At 43.3% G+C, this 20837-nt stretch overlaps 1 protein-coding gene across 2 annotated transcripts in view; it reads left to right on the top strand.

The window, feature by feature from the left end:
• Positions 1 to 20181, top strand: part of MRPL21 (mitochondrial ribosomal protein L21) — a 25998-nt gene extending 5817 nt beyond the window's left edge. For both annotated transcript variants that reach the window (XM_034770451.1, XM_034770452.1), the window contains 5 exons: positions 6059 to 6144; positions 9752 to 9915; positions 12150 to 12202; positions 18641 to 18744; positions 20037 to 20181. In XM_034770451.1, the coding sequence (XP_034626342.1) occupies positions 6059 to 6144; positions 9752 to 9915; positions 12150 to 12202; positions 18641 to 18744; positions 20037 to 20101 (472 nt within the window). In that variant the 3' untranslated portion in view covers positions 20102 to 20181. The remainder of the gene's footprint in view (positions 1 to 6058; positions 6145 to 9751; positions 9916 to 12149; positions 12203 to 18640; positions 18745 to 20036) is intronic.
• The last annotated feature ends 656 nt before the right edge of the window (positions 20182 to 20837 follow it).

Raw genomic sequence — 20837 nt, 5'->3', positions numbered from 1 at the left:
ACCCCCCCCATTTACATTAATTCTTATGGGAAAATTGGATTCGCTTAACATCGTTTCACTTAAAGTAGCATTTTTCAGGAACATAACTACAACATTAAGCAAGGAGTTACTGTACCTGTAACTGTCTGAGCAAGTCAAGGTACAGCTTCAGTCAGTGCTACTCCTTGCTTTAGCCAGAAGGGGTCACTAAAGAAATAGAACATTACTCTGTGCTGGGTCCTGGAATATATGACCTAGTAATTATTTTCTGTCTCTGATTTCTGCAGTTCTAAAGAGCAAGATGGGGCACTCCCTTCCCTTTGTCTTGAGTGCTTGAGAGAGAGGGTTTTTAGTCTGTCCCTACATCACAGAATATGGCACTGCCATTAGGCCATGGAGCCAGCCCAAAAAGGCATGGTTCTTGAGAATTTTTTGATAACGTTTGCTTGGTGTTTCTGTTAAATGTAGGCACTTTAAAGAGCACTAATGGACATTGCCAAGTAGATTGAATGTAACTCCCATACTATTCATTTTACCCTGTTTTACTAGTGTCTAGCATTTCCCTTGAATTTGAAAATGCTTGTTGTAATTTTCACGTCACTTGCTAACTATTGAAACTACTGCAGGGAAGTACTGACCATAGCTCTCAGGAAATTCTTTGCTCCCTTTTTATGTCAGGGACAATTTTATGGTAGTCATACAATGCCTTTCTGGCCATCCCATCGGAGACACATTAACTGTTCAAAAGAGAAGATGATACTGAATCAAAGACTATTTTCCGCAAATGTCTTTGCAGTGTCATTGGTTCTTACTTAATAAGGAATAAATATTTTAATAAGTAAGGGGCATTTTAACTGTGTGTCTCTTTGAATTAAAGCATCCTGCAACTGTTAGGATACCCTTAGACACTGGAATATGCAGAGTGGTTCTTGATGTCAACTATTACTTAGTGTTAGAGTATTTGCAGGAGAAGGTAAGCTTTCTGCTCCACGATGGGGCTTGCGTAGCAAAACACAAAGCTGCTGTGAGGAGTAGGACTTAGGTTCTGTTCCCACTGCCACTGACTCAGTATGATTTTGTGTAGTTCACATAATCTCTCTATACCAGTTTCCCCTTCAGCAAAGCGGGTATACATCAGTGCTTACCTTCTTTGGTAAAGTGCTTTGAGATCTCTGGGTGAAAAGCATTGTATGTGAGCAAAGAATTGCCCTTTTGAATAATCATGCTTTTCCCTCCATTGTTCTATGGAACAAATGAAAAGCTTTCATAGAAAGTCATGAAGCAGAGGTGTTAGCTGTTGCCACAACCCTTCCAATGTGTCACAACTTGTATGAGAGATCATAAGAGGTTCCTAACTCCAGCAAAGGTCACTCAGATAATTTTTCCACGCAAAATCACACTTCTTAAAGCCAGAAAGGATCATTCTGATCATTTAGTCTGACTTCCATTTTATTGCATATAGGCATTTTCTATGTACCGTTTCATCTTCTAATTAAAACCGTTGAAATATTTGAGCAGAGTTTTAATTGCTGCTCATCTCTGAAGTTTATAGCAAATAAGTATTTTCACTAGTGATGTCCTAGTTCCTTGTCTGTCATCCCTTCTTTGGCCAAGCAAACCAGCCGATATAGTTGACATACTATTAGTTGAACAGGGCTTTTCAGGTAACAAGGGATTCTTTTCAGTGTTGGGGCAAAGAATCCCCCACAGTGACAGTCTTGAGTGAAGCAGAGAGAATCCACTCAGATTGCTGACAGGAAAACACTGATGGATGCTGGCTTAAATATCCCTGCGAGCTTCCATTCATCAGTGTTGTGGCAGCAGCAGAGGGTTTGCTGCCACTCATTGCATCCCCAGGATACCCACTTAATTAGAGCTGTCATTGTGTTAGCAATTTTGGCATTGCCAGTAGGTAAGGTAGCAACACCTAAGAGAGAAAGTAAATCAGCCTCCTGGGAAGGCCTATTCAGCACAGAAATTGCTTGGGCAGTTTGAGCTCTGATGACAATTCCTTTGAATTGTGGCTGTCAGTGCTGAGTGCCCTTAGGGAAAGTCAATCAATGGTACCCAGTGTCATCCGAATATAATTTTCTGTTCTTCCTGTTAGCTGGATTCTCAAGGAGATTCCTCAGGAAAGAATGTCTAGCACAGGGGAGGGCAAACTATGGCCTGTGGGCTGGATCCAGCCTGTCAGGGCTTTCATTCCAGCCCACGGGATTACCAGCCCTGTGGCGCAATGGGACTAAGGCAGGCTTCCTGCCTGCCCTGGCCCTGCGTTGCTCCCAGAGGCGGCCGGCACCATGTCCCTGTGGCCCCTGGGGAGGGGCAGAGGGATCCATGCACTGCCCTCGCCTGCAGACACCGCCCCTCACAGCTGCCATTGACCGGGAATGAGGAACCACGGCCAATGGGAGCTTTGGGGGTGGTACCCAGAGGCGAGGGCAACATGCGGCAGAAACTGGGTGACTGGGCAACAACATGGCAGATGAAATTCAATGCTGATAAGTAATGCACATTGGAAAACATAATCCCAAACATACATACCAAATGATGGGGTATAAATTAGCTGTTAACACCCAAGAAAGATCTAGGAGTAACTGTGAATAGTTCTCTGAAAACATCCACTTAATGTGCAGTAGCAATCAAAAAAGCTAACAACATTAGGACCCATTAGGAAAGGGATAGATAATAAGGCAGAAAATATCATAATGCCACTATATAAATCCATGGTACACCCACACCTTGAATACTGTGTGCAGTTCTGGTCACCCTATATCAAAAAAGATACATTAGAATTGGAAAAGGTACAGAGAAAGTCAACAAAAATGATTAAGGATATGGAACAGCTTCCACATGAGGAGAGGTTAAAAAGACTAGGACTTTTCAGCTTGGATATGCAAGGGGTCTATAAAATCATGAATGGTGTGAAGAAAGTAAATAAGGAAGTGTTATTTACTCCTTCATAGAACTCAAGAACCAGGGGTCACCCAATGTAATTATTAGGCAGCAGGTTTAAAACAAACAAAAGGAAGTATTTCTTCACACAACGCACAGTCAGCCTGTGGAACTCGTTGTCAGGAGATGTTGTGAAGCCCAGAACTGTAACAGGGTTCAAAAAAGAATTAGATCAGTGCATGGAGAATAGGTCCATCCTATTAGCCAAGATGGTCAGAGATGCAACCCAATACTCTGGGTGTCCCTAGATTCTGATTGCCAGAAGTTGGGAATGGACGACAGGATGGTGACTCAGTGATTGCCCGCTCTGTTCATTCTCTCTGGAACATGTGGCATTGGCCATTGTCAGAAGACAGAATACCAGGCTAGATGGACCATTGCTATGACCCAATAAGGCTATTCTTATGTTCACAGAGGGCTTTTGGATTAAATAAAGTCTCTCAGCTCAAATGTTAAGAACGTAAGAATGGCCGTACAGGGTCAGACCAAAGGTCCATCCAGCCCAGTATCCTGTCTACTGACAGTGGCCAATGCCAGGTGCCCCAAAGGGAGTGAACCTAACAGGTAACGATCAAGTGATCTCTCTCTTGCCGTCCATCACCACCCTCTGACAAACAGAGGCTAGGGACACCATTCCTTACCCACCCTGGCTAATAGCCATTAATGGACTTAACCTTCATGAATTTATCCAATTCTCTTTTAAACCCTGTTATAGTCCTAGCCTTCACAACCTCCTCAGGCAAGGAGTTCCACAAGTTGACTGTGCGCTGTGTGAAGAAGAACTTCCTTGTATTTGTTTTAAACCTGCCCATTAATTTCATTTGGTGGCCTCTAGTTCTTATATTATGGTAACAAGTAAATAACTTTTCCTTATTCACTTTCTCCACACCACTCATGATTTTATATACCTCTATCATATCCCCCCTTAGTCTCCTCGTTTCCAAGCTGAAAAGGCCCAGCCTTTTTAATCTCTCCTCATATGGGACCCGTTCCAAACCCCTAATAATTTTAGTTGCCCTTCTCTGAACCTTTTCTAATGCCAGTATATCTTTTTTGAGATGAGGAGACCACATCTGTACGCAGTATTCAAGCTGTGGGTGTACCATGGATTTATATAAGGGCAATAAGATATTCTCCGTCTTATTCTCTATCCCCTTTTTAATGATTCCTAACATCCTGTTTGCTTTTTTGACTGCCGCTGCACACTGCATGGATGTCTTCAGAGAACTATCCACGATGACGCCAAGATCTTTTTCCTGATTAGTTGTAGCTAAATTAGCCCCCATCATGTTGTATGTATAGTTGGAGTTATTTTTCCCAATGTGCATTACTTTACATTTATCCACATTAAATTTCATTTGCCATTTTGTTGCCCAATCACTTAGTTTTGTGAGATCTTTTTGAAGTTCTTCACAGTCTGCTTTGGTCTTAACTATCTTGAGCAGTTTAGTATCATCTGCAAACTTTGCCACCTCACTTTTTACCCTTTTCTCCAGATCATTTATGAATAAGTTGAATAGGATTGGTCCTAGGACTGACCCTTGGGGAACATCACTAGTTATCCCTCTCCATTCTGAAAATTTACCATTATTCATACCCTATGTTGTATTAAAGCAGAAATTTCCAAGAGGGATGTTAGCAGCTATCTGTATCTTCATTCAAGATGTGCAGCTGGAAGCTTAAAAAAAGCAACTTCCATAATCTTGTATAGAGAGCCCAGCTGTGGTTCTCAAGGCCCTCACTAAATTACCAATTTAGCGGAGAAGAGCTTTTAAAAATAGTCCTCCTAGAGAGGGACAAGTAATGTGCATGAGTGATTAATCTCCAGTCCCCTGAGGCTGATTTGGGGACATTATCTTAGACCTTCTTTTCCCTCTAAGACTGCATCTGTGCTGGGTTGTTTTCTGATATACTCCCCACCATTGTTAACACCAGTGCAGCAACGGGGAGAGTAGACAATGTTTCAGGCAGCCACCAGCATTTTAAGCAATCTAGGCCTGCTCTTGCTCCCACTGAAGTCAATGGCAGTGGGGCGGGATCATGTCTCATGTCATCTACACAACATGGTGGTAAAAGCTGCTGGTGGCCCCTGACGCTTTATGTGCACCAGCATTCCCAGCTGTAGCTGCAATGGTGTCAATAACAGTGCTAAGTTAAAGCCTGGTGTAGCAAAGGCCGAAGGAGATTTTAAGCTATTACGCAACTCTCCAGCTCAACTTTAAACTGCTTATTCTTAAAGGTCATTTTTGCACATTTTGGCTTGTTGCATTATAAAATTGAAGAAAAAACTTGTCCTCAACTTGTACTGTTTATACAGGGAGTGCGGGGGGGGAGAGGGGATGACAAATGGGCCATTCATCTTCTTTCTAGCAAAGCTCTCTGGGGTCCTCTGAACTTTGTTGTGTAGCTGAGTTGCATTGAGCATTGGGGGTAGCAGCTGTTTCTGTTTGAGTACGGTGCCTTTTCTTAATTTGCAATAGTAGCTCTGAAGCAAGACAAAGCTTTTTCAGTGTGTGGTTAAACAACCTTTTCAAACGGACTGCAATTTCAACACCTTTGAAAAGTGCCCACTCGTGCCCTAATTGTCAGAATGCATCAGTGTATTTCATTACTGGGCCTGCTTTTAATATGGTCGATCTTGAGCCAGCTGCTCAGTTGCTGTGATGGGAGTTAAACAAAGTATGGGGAGATAGGAATGGGAATTTTGCTCCATCAAAAGCCCTCTTACTGTAGCAAGCTTTATCCTGACTCTTATGGGAAGAGGCTGTTTTTCTTGCTTCATCTAGTTAGACATCCCGTGACCATCATACATAACATTGGAGTGAGGAAAATCAGTAACCAAAACTTCTTTAACTCGCTCAGGGGCTGATCCAAAGCCCGTTGACTGGAAAGTTTCTGATTGACTTCAGCGGGGATCAGGCCCTGAATGCTGATGAGTGAGCTGTGTCAGGAAGAGAACCGTAACTCCTGAGGTTTTGCCTCCGCTCCACAGATGGCAGAGCAGCCCTGCTTTTCACTGTAGGAATTTTATGTGCATGTGCTATTGACTCTCATCTTTGTTAATGTTTTGGGTCTCATGGTAATAAATATTTGTAATAGCTGATTCTCACCTTATTTTTGACAGAATTATTGCCAAAACATCATTGTCCTCTCCCCCGTGGCCCGAAGTCAAACTGCCAGATCCAATAGAAGAGGCAAAGTACCATGCAGGTAAAGGTCTCCAGCTGCAGAGCCCAGCATCACTACTTCCATACTATTATTGGCAGTCTGAAAGATTGTAAGGCAGCACATCCCTGATCTTTTGAGTGGGTATTTGTTCTTCTCAGTCTTCTTCATGTTTTTGTCTCATTCCATCCAGCATATTTTAGAGAAGGGAGCTGTTGCGCTGTCTACTAGGGCCAGTTAACTTAACGGGATGCTGCATTTAATGTATGTTCACTCTGCAATGGAGGGATAAAATATCAATAAATAACTGCATGGATAATCGGCAACTTGCAAAAGAGCCTTCAACTCCAGACCTCCTTTTCTGGATTGTTTTCATTCTGCTCACTGCACCACTCACTATTGCTCAGGTGACAAATTAATGTAATGAAGAAAAGTGTTTGTCCCGCAGGTACTGTTTGTTGACACAGTGAATCATAAATTTTTAATATCAACAGTGGGGGAAATAAGTATTGAACTGTTTGGTAAAATATATCAAATCTTCCGTTGGGTCTGATTTGCACAGGGCTCTGCCTTTGAGCCATTGTAATTTCCAGGCTTCACCACCTCATAGATATTCATGGTTTCGTGTCATTCCATACAACGTGTCCAGGAGGCCTCTTTCCAAAGCAACTGGCTTGCCCATCCAGAGCAAGCTCAGAATATTACAGCTCTGACTTCAACTCACATCCATAAGAGCATTTGAGTTCTACCTGCCAATCTTTCCCTCTGTTCTGCCTGGAAATGGTCAGATATTTTATGTAAGATTACTCCCTGTTCTGCAAAAATGCAGATGACTATTAACGATAAAATGGCAGCATTGGTTGATGTGAATTTCCTTTTTTAAGGATCCAATCATGAAACTGCAGTCGTTTCAGCTCAGATAAAATTATAGTCCAAAATTTTCAAATATAAATATCTGAAGTTAGGCTTCTGAATATAAGTAGCATGTACAAATCCCACTGACTTCAATGGGGGATGCTAGTACGGTGTGTGACAGGGTACCACCTGGAACTGGGGTATCATTGAGCCCTCTGACTCGCCAGCCTGGGCTTCCTCTCGCACCTTGGTGCTGTGACAAGCTTTAGACCGCTCCGAGTCCTACTCTCCCACCAGCATTCTCACAGGCAGGAACACACCCAGCTGCAGTTGCATGGCTTTGGCCAGCCACTGCATGAACCAACAATAGGGAGGCTGCAGCCAAAATAACTCCCACCTCCCCAGCCTAAGACCCCAGAGCTGTACCGTCCTGTCCTGGTCAAAACCCCGGCCAGTATGAACTTATTACTCAGTTCACCTCTCCCTCAGTGTGGAGAGGAATATGCACGCTTGTGGTAACCAAGCTGGGATTTTCCCCAGACACTTCGGTCAAAGGCACACTGGTTTAGATTAAAACATAGAACAAGTTTATTAACTACAAAAAGATAGATTTTAAGTGATAGCAAACAGATCAAAGCAGATTACCTAGTAAATAAACAAAACTGCAAACCAAGCCTAAGATACTAGAAAGATTGGATATGAATCAGCAATTTCTCACCCTGACTGATAATACAAGCAGGCTTGCAGCTTCTCAAGGCACAAGCTGCCCTTGCTTTGTAGCTTGGGCACCCCACCGCCATTCCAAGTCCTTTTCTTTTGGAGCTTCTCTCAGGTGTTGAGTTGTGGGGGATCTATTGTGTGACAATAGATGATGTCACTTCCTGCCTTATATAGCCTTCCATATGGCAGGAACCCATTGTTTCAAACTTGGTTCCCAGACCAGTTTGTGGAAAAATACAGGTACCCAAAATGGAGTCCAGAGTCATGGAGTCTAGTCACATGCCCTTGCAGTCATTACTTACAGGCTGTCTGGAGCGTTCTCAGGAAAGCTCACCGGGTGGGAGATGAGCTTCTCCTAAGGCCCATTGTTTCTCCTAACGGCCCATTACCCTGAATAAGCCCTTCACAGCCAGCTATCTAGGCTGGAAGCATTTTGCCTAGTGGGTGTCACTCAGGTGTAACCAAATTTGAAATACAGATACATAATAAATATTTATAACTTCAGATACAGAAATGATACATGCACACAAATAGGTTAATCATATTTGGCAAATCATAACTTTTCCTATGACACCTTACATGACCCATCTTGTACAAAATGCAGCATAATTATGCCATAATCATATCATAATAATATTACTATGACGAATATGGGGTGTAGTGTCACACAGTGCATTACAGTAAATCAGCCTACTTTTATTTAGGAGCCTAAGTAGAGATTTAGGAGCCTAACTTAAGGCACATATGTTTGAAAATTTTGACCACAATAGAATAAGCTGTTCACGATCTTGAGGCACGAAATTTTTTTCCCCAACAATATCACAAAGTGCAGTTGAGGTCATAATGAAAAGGAGATGGGGATCACACTTCCATCTCTGAAGCATCCAGTATTAATAACTGTGAATCAAAGGATACTAGACCACATGGACAGTTGGTTTGTTCCTATGTGCAATATGTTCTGACCATAACATAAGCTCCTTGCTTAATTGTAGTGGGAGTGGCACTGACTTCTGTGATTAAGGTTGCATAATAGTTTCCATCTAGCTCCCTGTTTTCAGTTGCTCGTAACTGTGTGTGTGTGTGTGTGTGTGTGTCTTTCTTTTGGGGTAAAACATTCCATTCTTCATTTCTTTCTGAAATGGAATTTTTGTTTAAATTCTGAGTAAAATTGTGTCCATTATTTTTGAGCACAAGGAGGGGGAGAATATACTTTTCCTTATTATAAAAAATACTCATTTTCTGAACAGCTTGAGAGCTGAAAGGCCTGAGGGTAGAAAGTTGAAATTTGACAGGGAAATAACCCTCATTAGGAAGTGCTTTTGAGTGTTCCCATAAAGGCAGAATTTGATTTGACTGAGTTATGACTTTAAAAAATGGTGTGCTTTGCTTGTGTGGAACATTTTGCATAACTAAGGAAGGCTGCAATGCGCATGGATAACTTCTCTGGGAAGCATACAGTAAGGGGTTGAGGAAGGGTCCCTGCTTGCTTTGTGAAATACACAAGATGTCAAGCTTGGGCTTTGCAAGTATAGTGGAGCCCCAATTCCTGCACAATTTGCAGAGCCCTGTGTACCTTACAAAGTACACTGGAGCCCTCCTTCAGCCCCTGTGAATTTTGTAATGTTTTCAGGATTTAAGGGATGGCTCCTGTACACTGCAGGATGCACCGAAGGCAGAGTGGGGCACTCTCTGATGGAACACCTTGGATCTGCGGGATAGGGCATTCCAGTGGTGTCTAAACAAATGTTTCAGACTTCAACAATCTGATATAAGCTGCACCAGTGTAAACCAGGTCTACATTAGGGGGTTGTATGGGTTCAGCCAGTCCAGCAGGTAAAATCCAAGTATAGACAAGACTTCAGTCTTTCAAGAAGGGAGATACGGTGCATGCTTATGAAACATTATCACTGTTCAACCAATCTCTGCAACCCTAAGTAGGACTACTACTGAGATAATGGCGTCTATGGGAGGGTGGCAGGGACAAAATGTGTTGGTGTTGAACAGCTAGCCTTTTCTGCTGGTTTTTCTCACTGTGGCCTATCCCTGATTTACTTATTAACTCACCATTTGTTAACAGAGGTCGTGCAAAAGGTGAATGAGATGATTGCCACTGGGCAGTATGGAAGGCTCTTTGCTGTGGTTCACTTTGCCAGTAAGCAGTGGAAGGTAACCAGCGAAGATTTGATTTTAATGGAAAACATGCTGCCAGCTGAATGTGGAGACCGAATCCGACTGGAGAAGGTAAAACCCTCCCGATGTTCAGGATTATGTACATTAACTCGAGCACTCCCAGCCCGCTTATGTCAGCTATTGTTTGTGACGGACGTCAGACTTTACTCCCCACCCACGCAGCCCACTGTGGCTTTGGTTCTTTCTCTGGGCTGCCTCAGCTAATGCAATTGGAGTGAAAGTATATCTATTTCATCCTTGGGAAAAGCTGTTGACTTCTATTCATTTATTGAAACAAGAGGTCACTGACCAAATGATTTGAGCCACCTACTGACTGATCACTGTGCCTGCTTCATTGTTTCATAAAACCCTAGGCGTCCCCCTTCCTGACCAACAAGTCAAGAAAACTCCATTCACCCATATGGAAGGCAATAAAACTGACTCACTCAGCGGGGTTAGTGAATGTTGTGGTATTTAAGATTGCGCTGAGGGCTAGAAGAGGGAGCTGTCTGTTTATAAAAATAAATAAACAACAGATTATGGGAAACTGGTGTCCCTTTGCTCTCCCCTGCCACAGTAGCCCTCTGTAAGGTTTAATATCATGGATGTGTTTCCATAGAAAATGTTTATATTGCTCAGCCCCACCAGTTCTGTGCTAACCACAAGGATGTGTTGTTATTCTTTGTGCTCATTAGCAGAAATGCCATGGATAGAGGCCAGCTTTCCCAACGTGGCATCATAAATGGGAAAAAGTTCCCTGAGAACTCAGAAATCAATTTCAGAGAAGTCTTGAATATTCCCCTTCAATCTGCAGAAACTCCAGTTCTAACTATAGCTACTTGCAAGGCCTTCATGTTGCTGTGATTTTAATTACCCTCATATTGACAATGTTAGCATGATTTGCACCAAAGAGAGAGAGACTGAACTGCTCTGCAGATTTCAGGCTTCTTCCCTCTGTGTGGGAAGACAGGCAGTTTGCTTTACCCATTCTGTCCAAAATCGTAAATATCTCTCTGTTGGATGTTGTCATTCCCAGACAGGCTGCCCAAGAAAAGTTTGTTGTCTTGGGATTGACAACACTAATCAGCTGACGCAGCAATTTGCCCAAAAGAGACTGTACGTCTGAAAGTGACATAAGAGTTGATTCCTCTCCCAAGCTTCCATGATGTTCATTGTATCTATGGATGAAGATGGCATGGAGGGGATAATTGTCGGCTCCTGGTTAGATATTTCCAATATAATCCACTTCTAACATTTAAATGACCTCACAGAGACTCATTAATCCAAACCTTGGATGAAATACCATGCAGTGAGGCTACACTGGATTAATCTTTATTCATCATAGCCAAGCATTTATTTGCAGTGTAATAGGGTATGGTAGAGACCACTTTTCTACAAGTTTGTTGCTTTGAAGCCCGATATCTAGGCACCTTTTCTGGCAGCTGCCTGGTGACTCCTTGTGTGAGATAGGCGATTGCAGGAAGCAGCCTGCTGAGTGTGCAGAGATCTGGGTCAGGGTGAAGAAAGTCAGGAATTTATGTTTAATCTTCCAGTAAATCCAGACCATAATCCCGTCGGGTTTTTGCTAACAAATGTCTATCTGAACCAAAAATCAAAAGCCCCAGTTATATGTGCATCGCTTTTAACTGCTGCAGTACAGTTAGTGGGGAAAAGAAATAGGCTGTAAAAACCCTATGTGTTTTAAATACTTCCCAGTCTGTCCAAGTCTTGACTGCAGGTGCTGCCTGTTCTCTTACTTAAGCAGGCAATTTAAATTCCCCTGAACCAAAGGACTAGTAGATGGCATGAGTCTACCCTGGATATCTATTTGTTTATTACCCATCTGAGTGTGCAGAGAGAAGAAGAATGAAAATGTTGCTATTTCCCTAAGGAATGCATAGCAACTGCTATAAAACTCCAGTGATCATAGCAACTGTGGTCATAGGCCTTGGCATGAAGATCTTGGAAATTCACGGGCTTTATTTTTTTCTCTGCCTTTTTCTTCCATTGTCTTACAAATGCAGATGGAATCAAAGGGGTTAGAGGCTCTGATTAGTGTGTAGAATGTTCGTAAAACATGCTCTGGTAGAATAAATCTAGCCCTTGCCTGGGAGAGTGTTTATTGAATGGGTCTGTTTCTTGGCGGGTCGCTCTCTTTCAGCAGCAGATTGAGTCTTGAAGCTCATAAAAATGCAAATTTTCCAACACCCAAGCCTCTAGGATACTTGTAAAGTTTCGATAATACTGTTTCTAATTACATTGTGACCACTGACAAGTGACCCAAGTGCATAATTTAATCTCTCCAGGTTTTGCTGGTTGGTGCCGATGACTTCACGCTTATTGGAAAGCCACTTCTGGGGTAAGAAAGACACACTTTATAATAACCTATCTCCAAATCAGCTGACTGCCGAGTGAAATGTTTTCAAGATTCAGCCCTGCCAGGGCTGGGGACATACAAGAAGTCTACGCAGCGTATTGCAAGCAGTGCTGAGGGGGTTGTGTATGTGTAACCTCACTTAGCATTTGTGGGGAGTTAGGTGCACACATCAAAGGGATTAGGCTCCTAAATCTGTGAGACTCATTTAATCCTAGAACTAAATCTGCTCTTCTAGTAACATAGAGCAAAATAGTTAAGGGTGGAACAAGGCTGTAACATATTAATGGGATGAGGAAGTGAATCCCACTTCCCAATCCAGAGCCTACTGATTGGGGCAGCGTGGAGGCATCTTACTCTTAAATATACTTAAAGACTGTAAAATTCTCTGAGAGAGAGGAAGGGTAGTCTTGTGACGAGTACCCCCTATTCCTGGCTCTGTCTATCTCCCAGGCCACTTCTCAAGACAAAATTCATCAATGTTTCCAATGTGCTTTGAGATTTTCAGATGGTAGAACTGTAAAGCATTATTATTGTTACTCATTGTACTAAAAATAGGAAACAGTCTGATGATTACAGCGATATTTTTTCACTTCAAATGTTTTAATGTAAAATATGCCTGTGGGGCTTCTCAGAGCAGAATGTGTTAAGCAGGGGAGGCAAATTCATTCCATGGACTGGGCCAAATCGCATTTTTAATTATGGCCCAGACTATGTACGTTCCTCAGCCCACAGCAGAACTCTCCCTGATGTCACAGGTTGATATGCATAAAGATCAAGGGTTGAAAGATTGGGTGCTGTATGTAATAATCACACTTCTTGTTATTATTTAAATGCCTTATTGTCATATTCAGCATCACGTATTGGGTAAATACACTTCCTTTTAGAGTTATACTTCCTTCCTTCCACATCCTCCTTCCTCTCCTGTCCTTGGCGAGGTCTAGGCAAGAGTGATTTGCTGGTATAGCTTTTCAGGCATATTATACCAGCAAAGCACTCCTGGTGTGGATGCAGCTTATGCCGGCAAAACTGCGCTTGTGCTGGGATAGCTTATTCCAGTCCCCCTGGTGAAATAAAATATACCGGCAAAAGCGTGGTTTTGCTAGTATAAACTGTGTCCATACTTGGGGCTTTTGCTGGCACAGCTATGTGGGGTCGCAAATCACACCACTGACCAACACAACTGTGTTGGCAAAAGCGTGTAGCATAGACCTGGTCTTTGAGTGTCTTCTCTTTTCTGCTCTGTCTACGTCCTCCCTGCAGCTTCCCTCCGTTTCCATGCCTCCCCATCAGCTTCGTTCCCACTCCCTTCCTCATCTCATCTGCTACAGTGAACAGCAGCGAAATAGTTAATGTTGTTGTGTTGCAAGACAATGTTAGGCTTTAGCATTAACACCCCAGTGAAATGAACTGAGAGGAGAGGGAGCTCACACCTCTCAGAGCCTTTATTTCAGGCTGTGTTCATGCATAATCAGGAAGGCAACGCTGCATTGATTCACATTCTGTTCTTGGCTGGACAGTTTTCTTTGCAACCATATCCTCGTCTATCCAAGGGAGTATTTGTAAAACATTTGCACAGTCACTATCGTCAGTTCAGCTGCAGAAGTGCTAGCAGCATTGGGAGCCCTAGAGTAGACAGGGCTTCTGTGGCTGCCAGCATTTTAGACCTGAAACACTGGGACCCACAGGAGCCTTGTGTACTCTGGCCTCCAGACACTGCTACTCCAGAGGAATTGAACCAGCATTCACATTTGTGGGGAATTTTTTGCAAAAAAACAGGAGGGCTAGAAACTTAATATCTTGCAAAGAAAGCTCAGATTTTGCAGACTCTGGGCTGGTCTACACTGCTGGGGGGCATCGATCCAAGATACACAACTTCAGCTACGTGAATAGCGTAGCTGAAGTTGAAGTATCTTGGATCGAATTACCTGGGGTCCACATGGCGCAGAATCGATGGCCATGGCTCCCCCGTCGACTGCGCTACCGCCACTCACTCTGGTGGAATTCCGGAGTCGACGGTGAGCGTGTTCGGGGATCGATTGCTACCCGCCGATACGGCGGGTAGTGAAGACGTACCCTCTGAGTAAGTTGTGAGTCACCTCAAACAGTCCATGTTTTTGGCACCACTGAATGTTCCTCTAGCAATGCAGATCTTTCTGTGCAGTGCCCTAAACTCTGCTAATTAATTGCCAGCATGACAGTACCCTGGCAAAGCTATAATTGTGCACTAGCCTTTGGGCACACACTGAAATACAGAGCTTCCCTGGAGATTTTAGGGAAGAGGAGGAGCCATCATTTGGTCTCTGTATGTTCCTCAAAAGTGGGGAGGCTTTGGCAGTGTAACTGACTGCAGCCCAAACTGTTTCATTTCAGTGTTAGGTTACACTGCGTTAAAGGTAGTGGAGGAGAGTAAATGCGTGTGAAATAGAAATGTGGTGTAGTGTCCCATCCTCTCTTTTAGGGCTCTGGGGAAACTCTGACATATGAACAAGCTGCCCACCACTATAATATGAGACAAAGGAAAACAGAGCACTGCCTATTAGAGATGGTGTGGGCTGTAATATTTGTGCATAGTTCCCTACTTTCCCTAAGCCACAAGTGTTTTGGAGGATAGATAACAGCTTGGATTAATACAAAGACTTTTTGTTTTCCATTGGCTTAAAAATCAACACATAAGTGAATGTCTGAGCCAGTGTCGGCATAGTGCAGTCCATTTCAGCTGCGTTCCCTGATCAGACTTGGAGGCGGGTAGAAACTTGTTCTCTTTTAGACAGATGGTCGTTTTAATTTTCTGTAGAAATCAGATACCTCCCAACATGACACTCCTTTAACATCTTCAAACAAAACAAAATGTCTCTCTCCTCCCACTCCCGGTAGCCCATACCAAGCGCCAAGTCTGTGGTCTGCCTTGTTCTTTGCAACCCCTTATTGTCCAGCATTTCTATGCAAAAGCAATATTAAGTGGTATGCAGTTGTCATTTCCTTAGCTTAATAACTTGTACAGTATTGTACACCCCCAAAGCTGCAACGGGAAATGCTTGTGACCCAGAAATCATAGCAGCATTTTCACTATTTTCCAGTGAGGTGTTTACGCTCCGAACCATTGCAAAACACCCTAAGGTAATTTAACCCTAAGTAAAGGGGACATGGCGTCCTTGATGGTTCATGTGTTAGGCAAAGGGTTCAGCTTACTCTGACCCTAGATGCTGTTGATCAGATTTCTTTCCAGTAACGTAGCCAGCTCTTTTACACTCTTGTCTGCTTGCCCAGGTTGGCCAAGGCTACAGACCCCTGGTTGCCAGATGGCACGATGCCACACTGCCTCTTTCCCCAAAAAAAGCCATGTTGACATTCACCTGCCTCCTGTCAGGAAAGAGACTCCTGGGCATGATATAAAGATTGTCATCAGTAAGCATCTTGATACTTACGGGACGTCCCCTGCATGGATTATATTCATTATTTAGTAACAATCACTTTCACTCCAACTTGGATATAGGAAGTTATTGTATGAATTCCTCTTCCTTATTAGAAAAACCTAATCTGGAAATTCTGGCCCCACTGAAGTCAGTGGGAGTTTATCATTCAATTCAGGGGCACCAGGAGTTCACCTCTGTGATTGCATAATGCTAACAGCTGAGAAGTTTAATAAATCATTACTATTTATTATTTATATTGCTGTAGTACCAAGAGGCCTTGATTCAAGATTTGGGCCTCATTTTGCTCTGCATTATACAGATGCCTATTGAGAGAGAGAGTCTCTTCCCTGAAGAGTTCAGTCTCTCAGACATTCAGCCCTAATGACTGATTCAACACAGGGCAAAATTCACACTGTAGTTAGACCCACAGCTTGGGTCAGATAGCTTTGAAACTTGACTTGCAGACAGAAGTTGCTTCTTGGCACCTGGGTGTGCTCAAGAATAGCATTTTGGAAGGTCTGCTTGTATGTGTGTGACTGTTGCTCAGTACACAGGCCTGTGGGACAGTATGTATCCAGCACCTAGAGAAGGGAGTTCTCTACATAGGTTTGTATAGATATTTCCCTAGCATAACACCTCTGGCTGAACACAAGTAAGGCCCATGAGCGGTAGGACACCTGGCCCGGCAATAACCAAAGGCTGATTTCTGGACCAGCTTTCCCTCCACCACCACTCTATTGGTGGCTTGTAGCCAATTACTGCACTACTTAAAATCATGATGACTATTTGCTTAAAACGGCCCACAGATTTGTGTTTGAATCACTCTGTCCTCACTGATCTTGCCTTCTGAGGGTCGATTATTTCCATGTGATTCCACAGCACAGCTGCTAGTGTTAGTGACTGGACTTGCTTACATGCACGGACTTGCTAATCCTGCAGTAGTGAGGCAAGCGGGAGTCTAGCTTTCCTGTTGTCTTCAATGGGCACAGGGTCAGGCAGAATAGCTCCCTAATAGGAAGACATTTTCATAAAATACCCCTGTACCCTGCTTTTCTTTGCCTTTGCTGGTTTCTTTTCTAGCCTTGCTGTTACGTGCACCTAGAGACCCTAACTGTGATTGGGGTACCATTGTGCTAGCTGTGAAGTACATCCTTTTGCCGGGTCACACTCTGCTCTGTAGCTCATTCAGCTGTGGCCAGTAGCCATGTATATTAAACTGTATTTGTGGCTGGCTGCTGAATATGCAGATAGGCAGATAGTGAGTGTGTGTGTGTGTGTGTGTGTTCGTTCCTCTAAGAATTCAATCTCTTATAAATATTGTATTCCCAAAGGGCATATGTTAATACTGATGGTAAATGTTTCAAAGCCTTTGGCCCTTTCATTATCTTATTGGAGGATTGTTTTTTTCTTTACGTGCAGACAGAATCATTTGTCAAGGAAATGTTCTTTAAGTGTCCTCCGGCGGTGAAGGCAGCTCAATAATGAGCTTTTAATGCTGTTTTGGTGCAAAGCGTTGTGAAAAAGTGCATCTTCCACCACTACCATTCATTACAACCAGAACTTCCCAAAGCACTGGCCTGGGTTTCCTGCCCTAAAATGAGGCTGATTTGTTATGAAAGAGAGGACAGTTGCTCAGGCAGGTAGCTCATTCTTCGGTGTGGACCTTAAATCGCCATACTTTCTGTCCGCTTAGATGGCAGTTAAAGATTCCAGGGCAGTCTTCCAAAAGGGGATGCCTCAGTGGTCTTGATCAATAGTTCTCCTCTCAGTAGCTTCCAGAGTCCAAGGATGTGTGTGTGAGCTGTCGCTGAGTGCCAAATTCCATTTGTGTTTGCTCGCTGACTCACTGCCATTTCGAGAGAGAATGCCTTGCATGCCAGCTCATGTGAAATGGGAGCTTTTGAAACCATGCTGCACTGAATATCTGTCACAGAGAAGGGAGGATGGGAAAGATTTTATCACTGAGTGATGCTGACTGTGGCAATAGGTTACAGAATCAAGACATTTAAGACCATATTCTTCTCTTAATAATCTCTTGGCAAGCCTCCCACAGGTTTCTGTGAGAGATCCATTCTGGATCTAGGAGAGCATGAAGTCCTGAATTTATATCTGGACTTCTCCTCTAAATGAGATTGAAATCCCAGGAATAAATAGACAAGGCAGACAAAGGGTGGGAGGAGAAAGAGAGGTGAAATGACTCATGCAAGCTCACACAACCAGTCAGAGAGCGGTGGCCTATTAGTCACATTATTGGACACAGAGGATCAAGTCCTGCTCCTCTTATCAGGTGAACAGTCCATTGTCTTCTCTATGAATAGAATCATAGAAGATTAGGGTTGGAAGAGACCTTAGGAGGTCATCTAGTCCAACTTCCTGCTCAAAGCAGGACCAACTCAATACTCCGGTAAGTCATGCTAGAATAATTTATCCTTCAGTCTATAAATCAATATGCCAGTGATTGCTGTCTCTGCTGCTTTGTAGAAGGGGGAACAGCTTTGGTCGTGACGAAGGAAGAGCTCTGTAGAAGGGTTGCCAACTAGTCTGAGCCCAGTATTGAAGGTTTACTATACTTTAAGGCAAGGGGAAAATACAAGATTTTTTTTAAAGCGCCATGTTCATCAGGCTTCATTACAGGCATTCACAGCACTGGGAATTTGGGCTTGCCAGCTCTGAGTGTCGTTGCAGTCTTCCACTGTTACTCTACCAGCATCAGACATTTCTAACTCCCTCCCAGTGAGGCAGAGAAGTACTGCCCTACAGAGTAGTGTGGCACTTACCTGATAAGACTTGCATAGTCAATCCTGTGTTTCTTTAGTGCAAAGCCTGTGAGTGGGCACAGCTGAGATGGATTTACCCACTCAGCAGCTGGGGACCTCGCAGTTCCCACAGGACAGGGTTTTGTCAGAAAGATGCATTACTTTGTGATAGTCTTCCAGGGAGCCTGCCCATTGATTAGAGGAGGACGTCATTAGTTACGCTCTGTTTCTTTTTTTTTATTATTTTTAAGGAAAGATCTTGTCCGTGTGGAAGCCACAGTTATCGAAAAAACAGAATCTTGGCCAAGAATTAACATGAAATTTTGGAAAAGACACAATTATCAAAGGAAGAAAAGTAAGATGAAAAGAATATAGCACCGTCACTTCCCACTGCCTTCATGGCCCAGGGCCACAGGAACGGTACAGAATGCGCTGGCGGCTCAGAGCCCAGTGACATAGGCATAGCACACAATGTCTTTGCAGCTCAGAGTACGGACAAGGGCATGGTATACAATGCCCACAGGAGTACCCTGATGGCACAGGGATATGGGCTCAGTACCCAATGCTCTCCTGGCTCAGTGCACAAGGTCATGGTCCCACTACACAATGTCCTTGGAGCTCAGAGTATGGACACAGGCATGGTACGCAATTCCCACAGGAATGCTCTGCTGACACACAGCACAGGGCTATGGGCTCCATACACAGTGCCCTCGTGTCTCACAGCACAGGGACACAGTGCCCAGAGGAGTGCCCTGATGGCTCACAACACAGCAACATGGGCAAGGTACACAAGTCCTGACTTCTGAGCAAAGTGACCTTATTTCCTTCCTCCACTTTCTGACACTCCTTGACTAAAAGACCGTTTAAAATACTGCTTTCAACACAAGGAAGTGTTGCAGTTCTTGTTCAACAGCCTCTAATCTTGCATATTTATCCACAGATATTAACAAGTCTAAACAGCATCTTGAACCAGGCCTTGATTACCATGTGAATGAGGCACTTGTAGAGTTTCTTCCTGAATTATCAACAGGAAAAAACAGTGAGGTAGAAATATTGGGCAGAAGTAAAACCTGACACACTCTCACAGGAGCTCACCATTCATGCTCGTACCTTTGCTCAGGCCCTGTCTACACGAGAAGGCTTTGCCAGTATAGTTATACCTATGTGTAACTGCACTTTTGCTGGTGTAGTCCACTTCAGCTCTCTCAAGTGACACAAGCTGTGCTGATAAAAGCACAGTTGTTTCGGTATAACTGTGTCTACATGTGGGACTTTTGCCGGCACCGCTGTGTGGGTCATGGATCGCACCTTATCCCACCCCGCATCAACATAACTGTGTCAGCAAAAGCCTGCTAGTGTAGACATAGCCTTAGGTCCAGATTTTTAAAGGTATTTAGGCATTGCTGTGCTCAGCATCACAAAGCCTAACTGATGTAGGTGCCTAATTCTCATTTTTGATTGTTGAGGGGATTTAGATATCTAAATACCTAAATCTCTTTTGAAAATGATATTTAGGCTCATAAATCAGTTAGGCATTGCAGCACTGAGAACAGCAGTGTCTAAATACCTTTACAAATCCGGGCCTTAGTGTTTACTTTAATTGACTTTAATGCATGATCTTATTTTTCTTCTTTCATTCTTTTTCAGTTATCGTGCAGCCACAGACGGTCCTCCGGATAAACACCATAGAAATTGCTCCCTGCTTGTCATGATCAATTGTTGGTCTAGTAGGACTAGGTTTATTTTTACTGCTTTAGGAAGTATGGAAATAAAGAACTCTTGTCATTGGAAAGTCTTGGGCTTTTTATTATTGTCTATAATGGAAACCTATTTTTACTTTTTTAACAATGAAACATTTTTTGTTGAAATACTATTTCAGCTTTAATGTTGTTTATTTGTAACCAATTCCTTCTGAAATTCAGGATCCAAGGATCATTGACAAGATGTTTAATTCCACTCCAGTCTGTCTTTGCCTGAGCTCCAGCACTCTCACAAGCAGAAGACAGGCATCATGGAAAAAATGAAAGCAAGTGCTCAGCTCAGCTTTTAAAATGGACGGCGATCTAGTGGTGTAAAAGAGAAAAGCCATGTAACTTCACAGCCTTGCAGCTTATGCCCTGATCCAGCAAAGCATTTAAGCACGTTAATAACCCCATTAATGTCAATGGGACTGCTCCTGTGCATAGTTATTCACATGCTTCAGTGCTTTTCTGGATGAGGTCAAGTGCATGAACATAAATGAAGCCTACAGTCAGGTCAATAGATACTGTGTGTAGCCTGTGATTCCTCCCTCTCCTCATGACAAATCGCTGCTGTTCCATTCTTTTGGAGCTCAAAACCAGAGTAGTATGATATGATCCCTGCAGTTTTACAGCTCCAGAGAATAATGTGGTATGGTTACAAACATGGGGGTGACGGGAGATACAAACCCGGTGACTGCAGGACTTG

This window comes from Trachemys scripta, chromosome 4 (genome assembly GCF_013100865.1).
Source record: "Trachemys scripta elegans isolate TJP31775 chromosome 4, CAS_Tse_1.0, whole genome shotgun sequence".
In the NCBI taxonomy this organism is placed as follows: domain Eukaryota; kingdom Metazoa; phylum Chordata; order Testudines; family Emydidae; genus Trachemys; species Trachemys scripta.
This window is presented reverse-complemented; position numbering and strand designations above follow the sequence as displayed.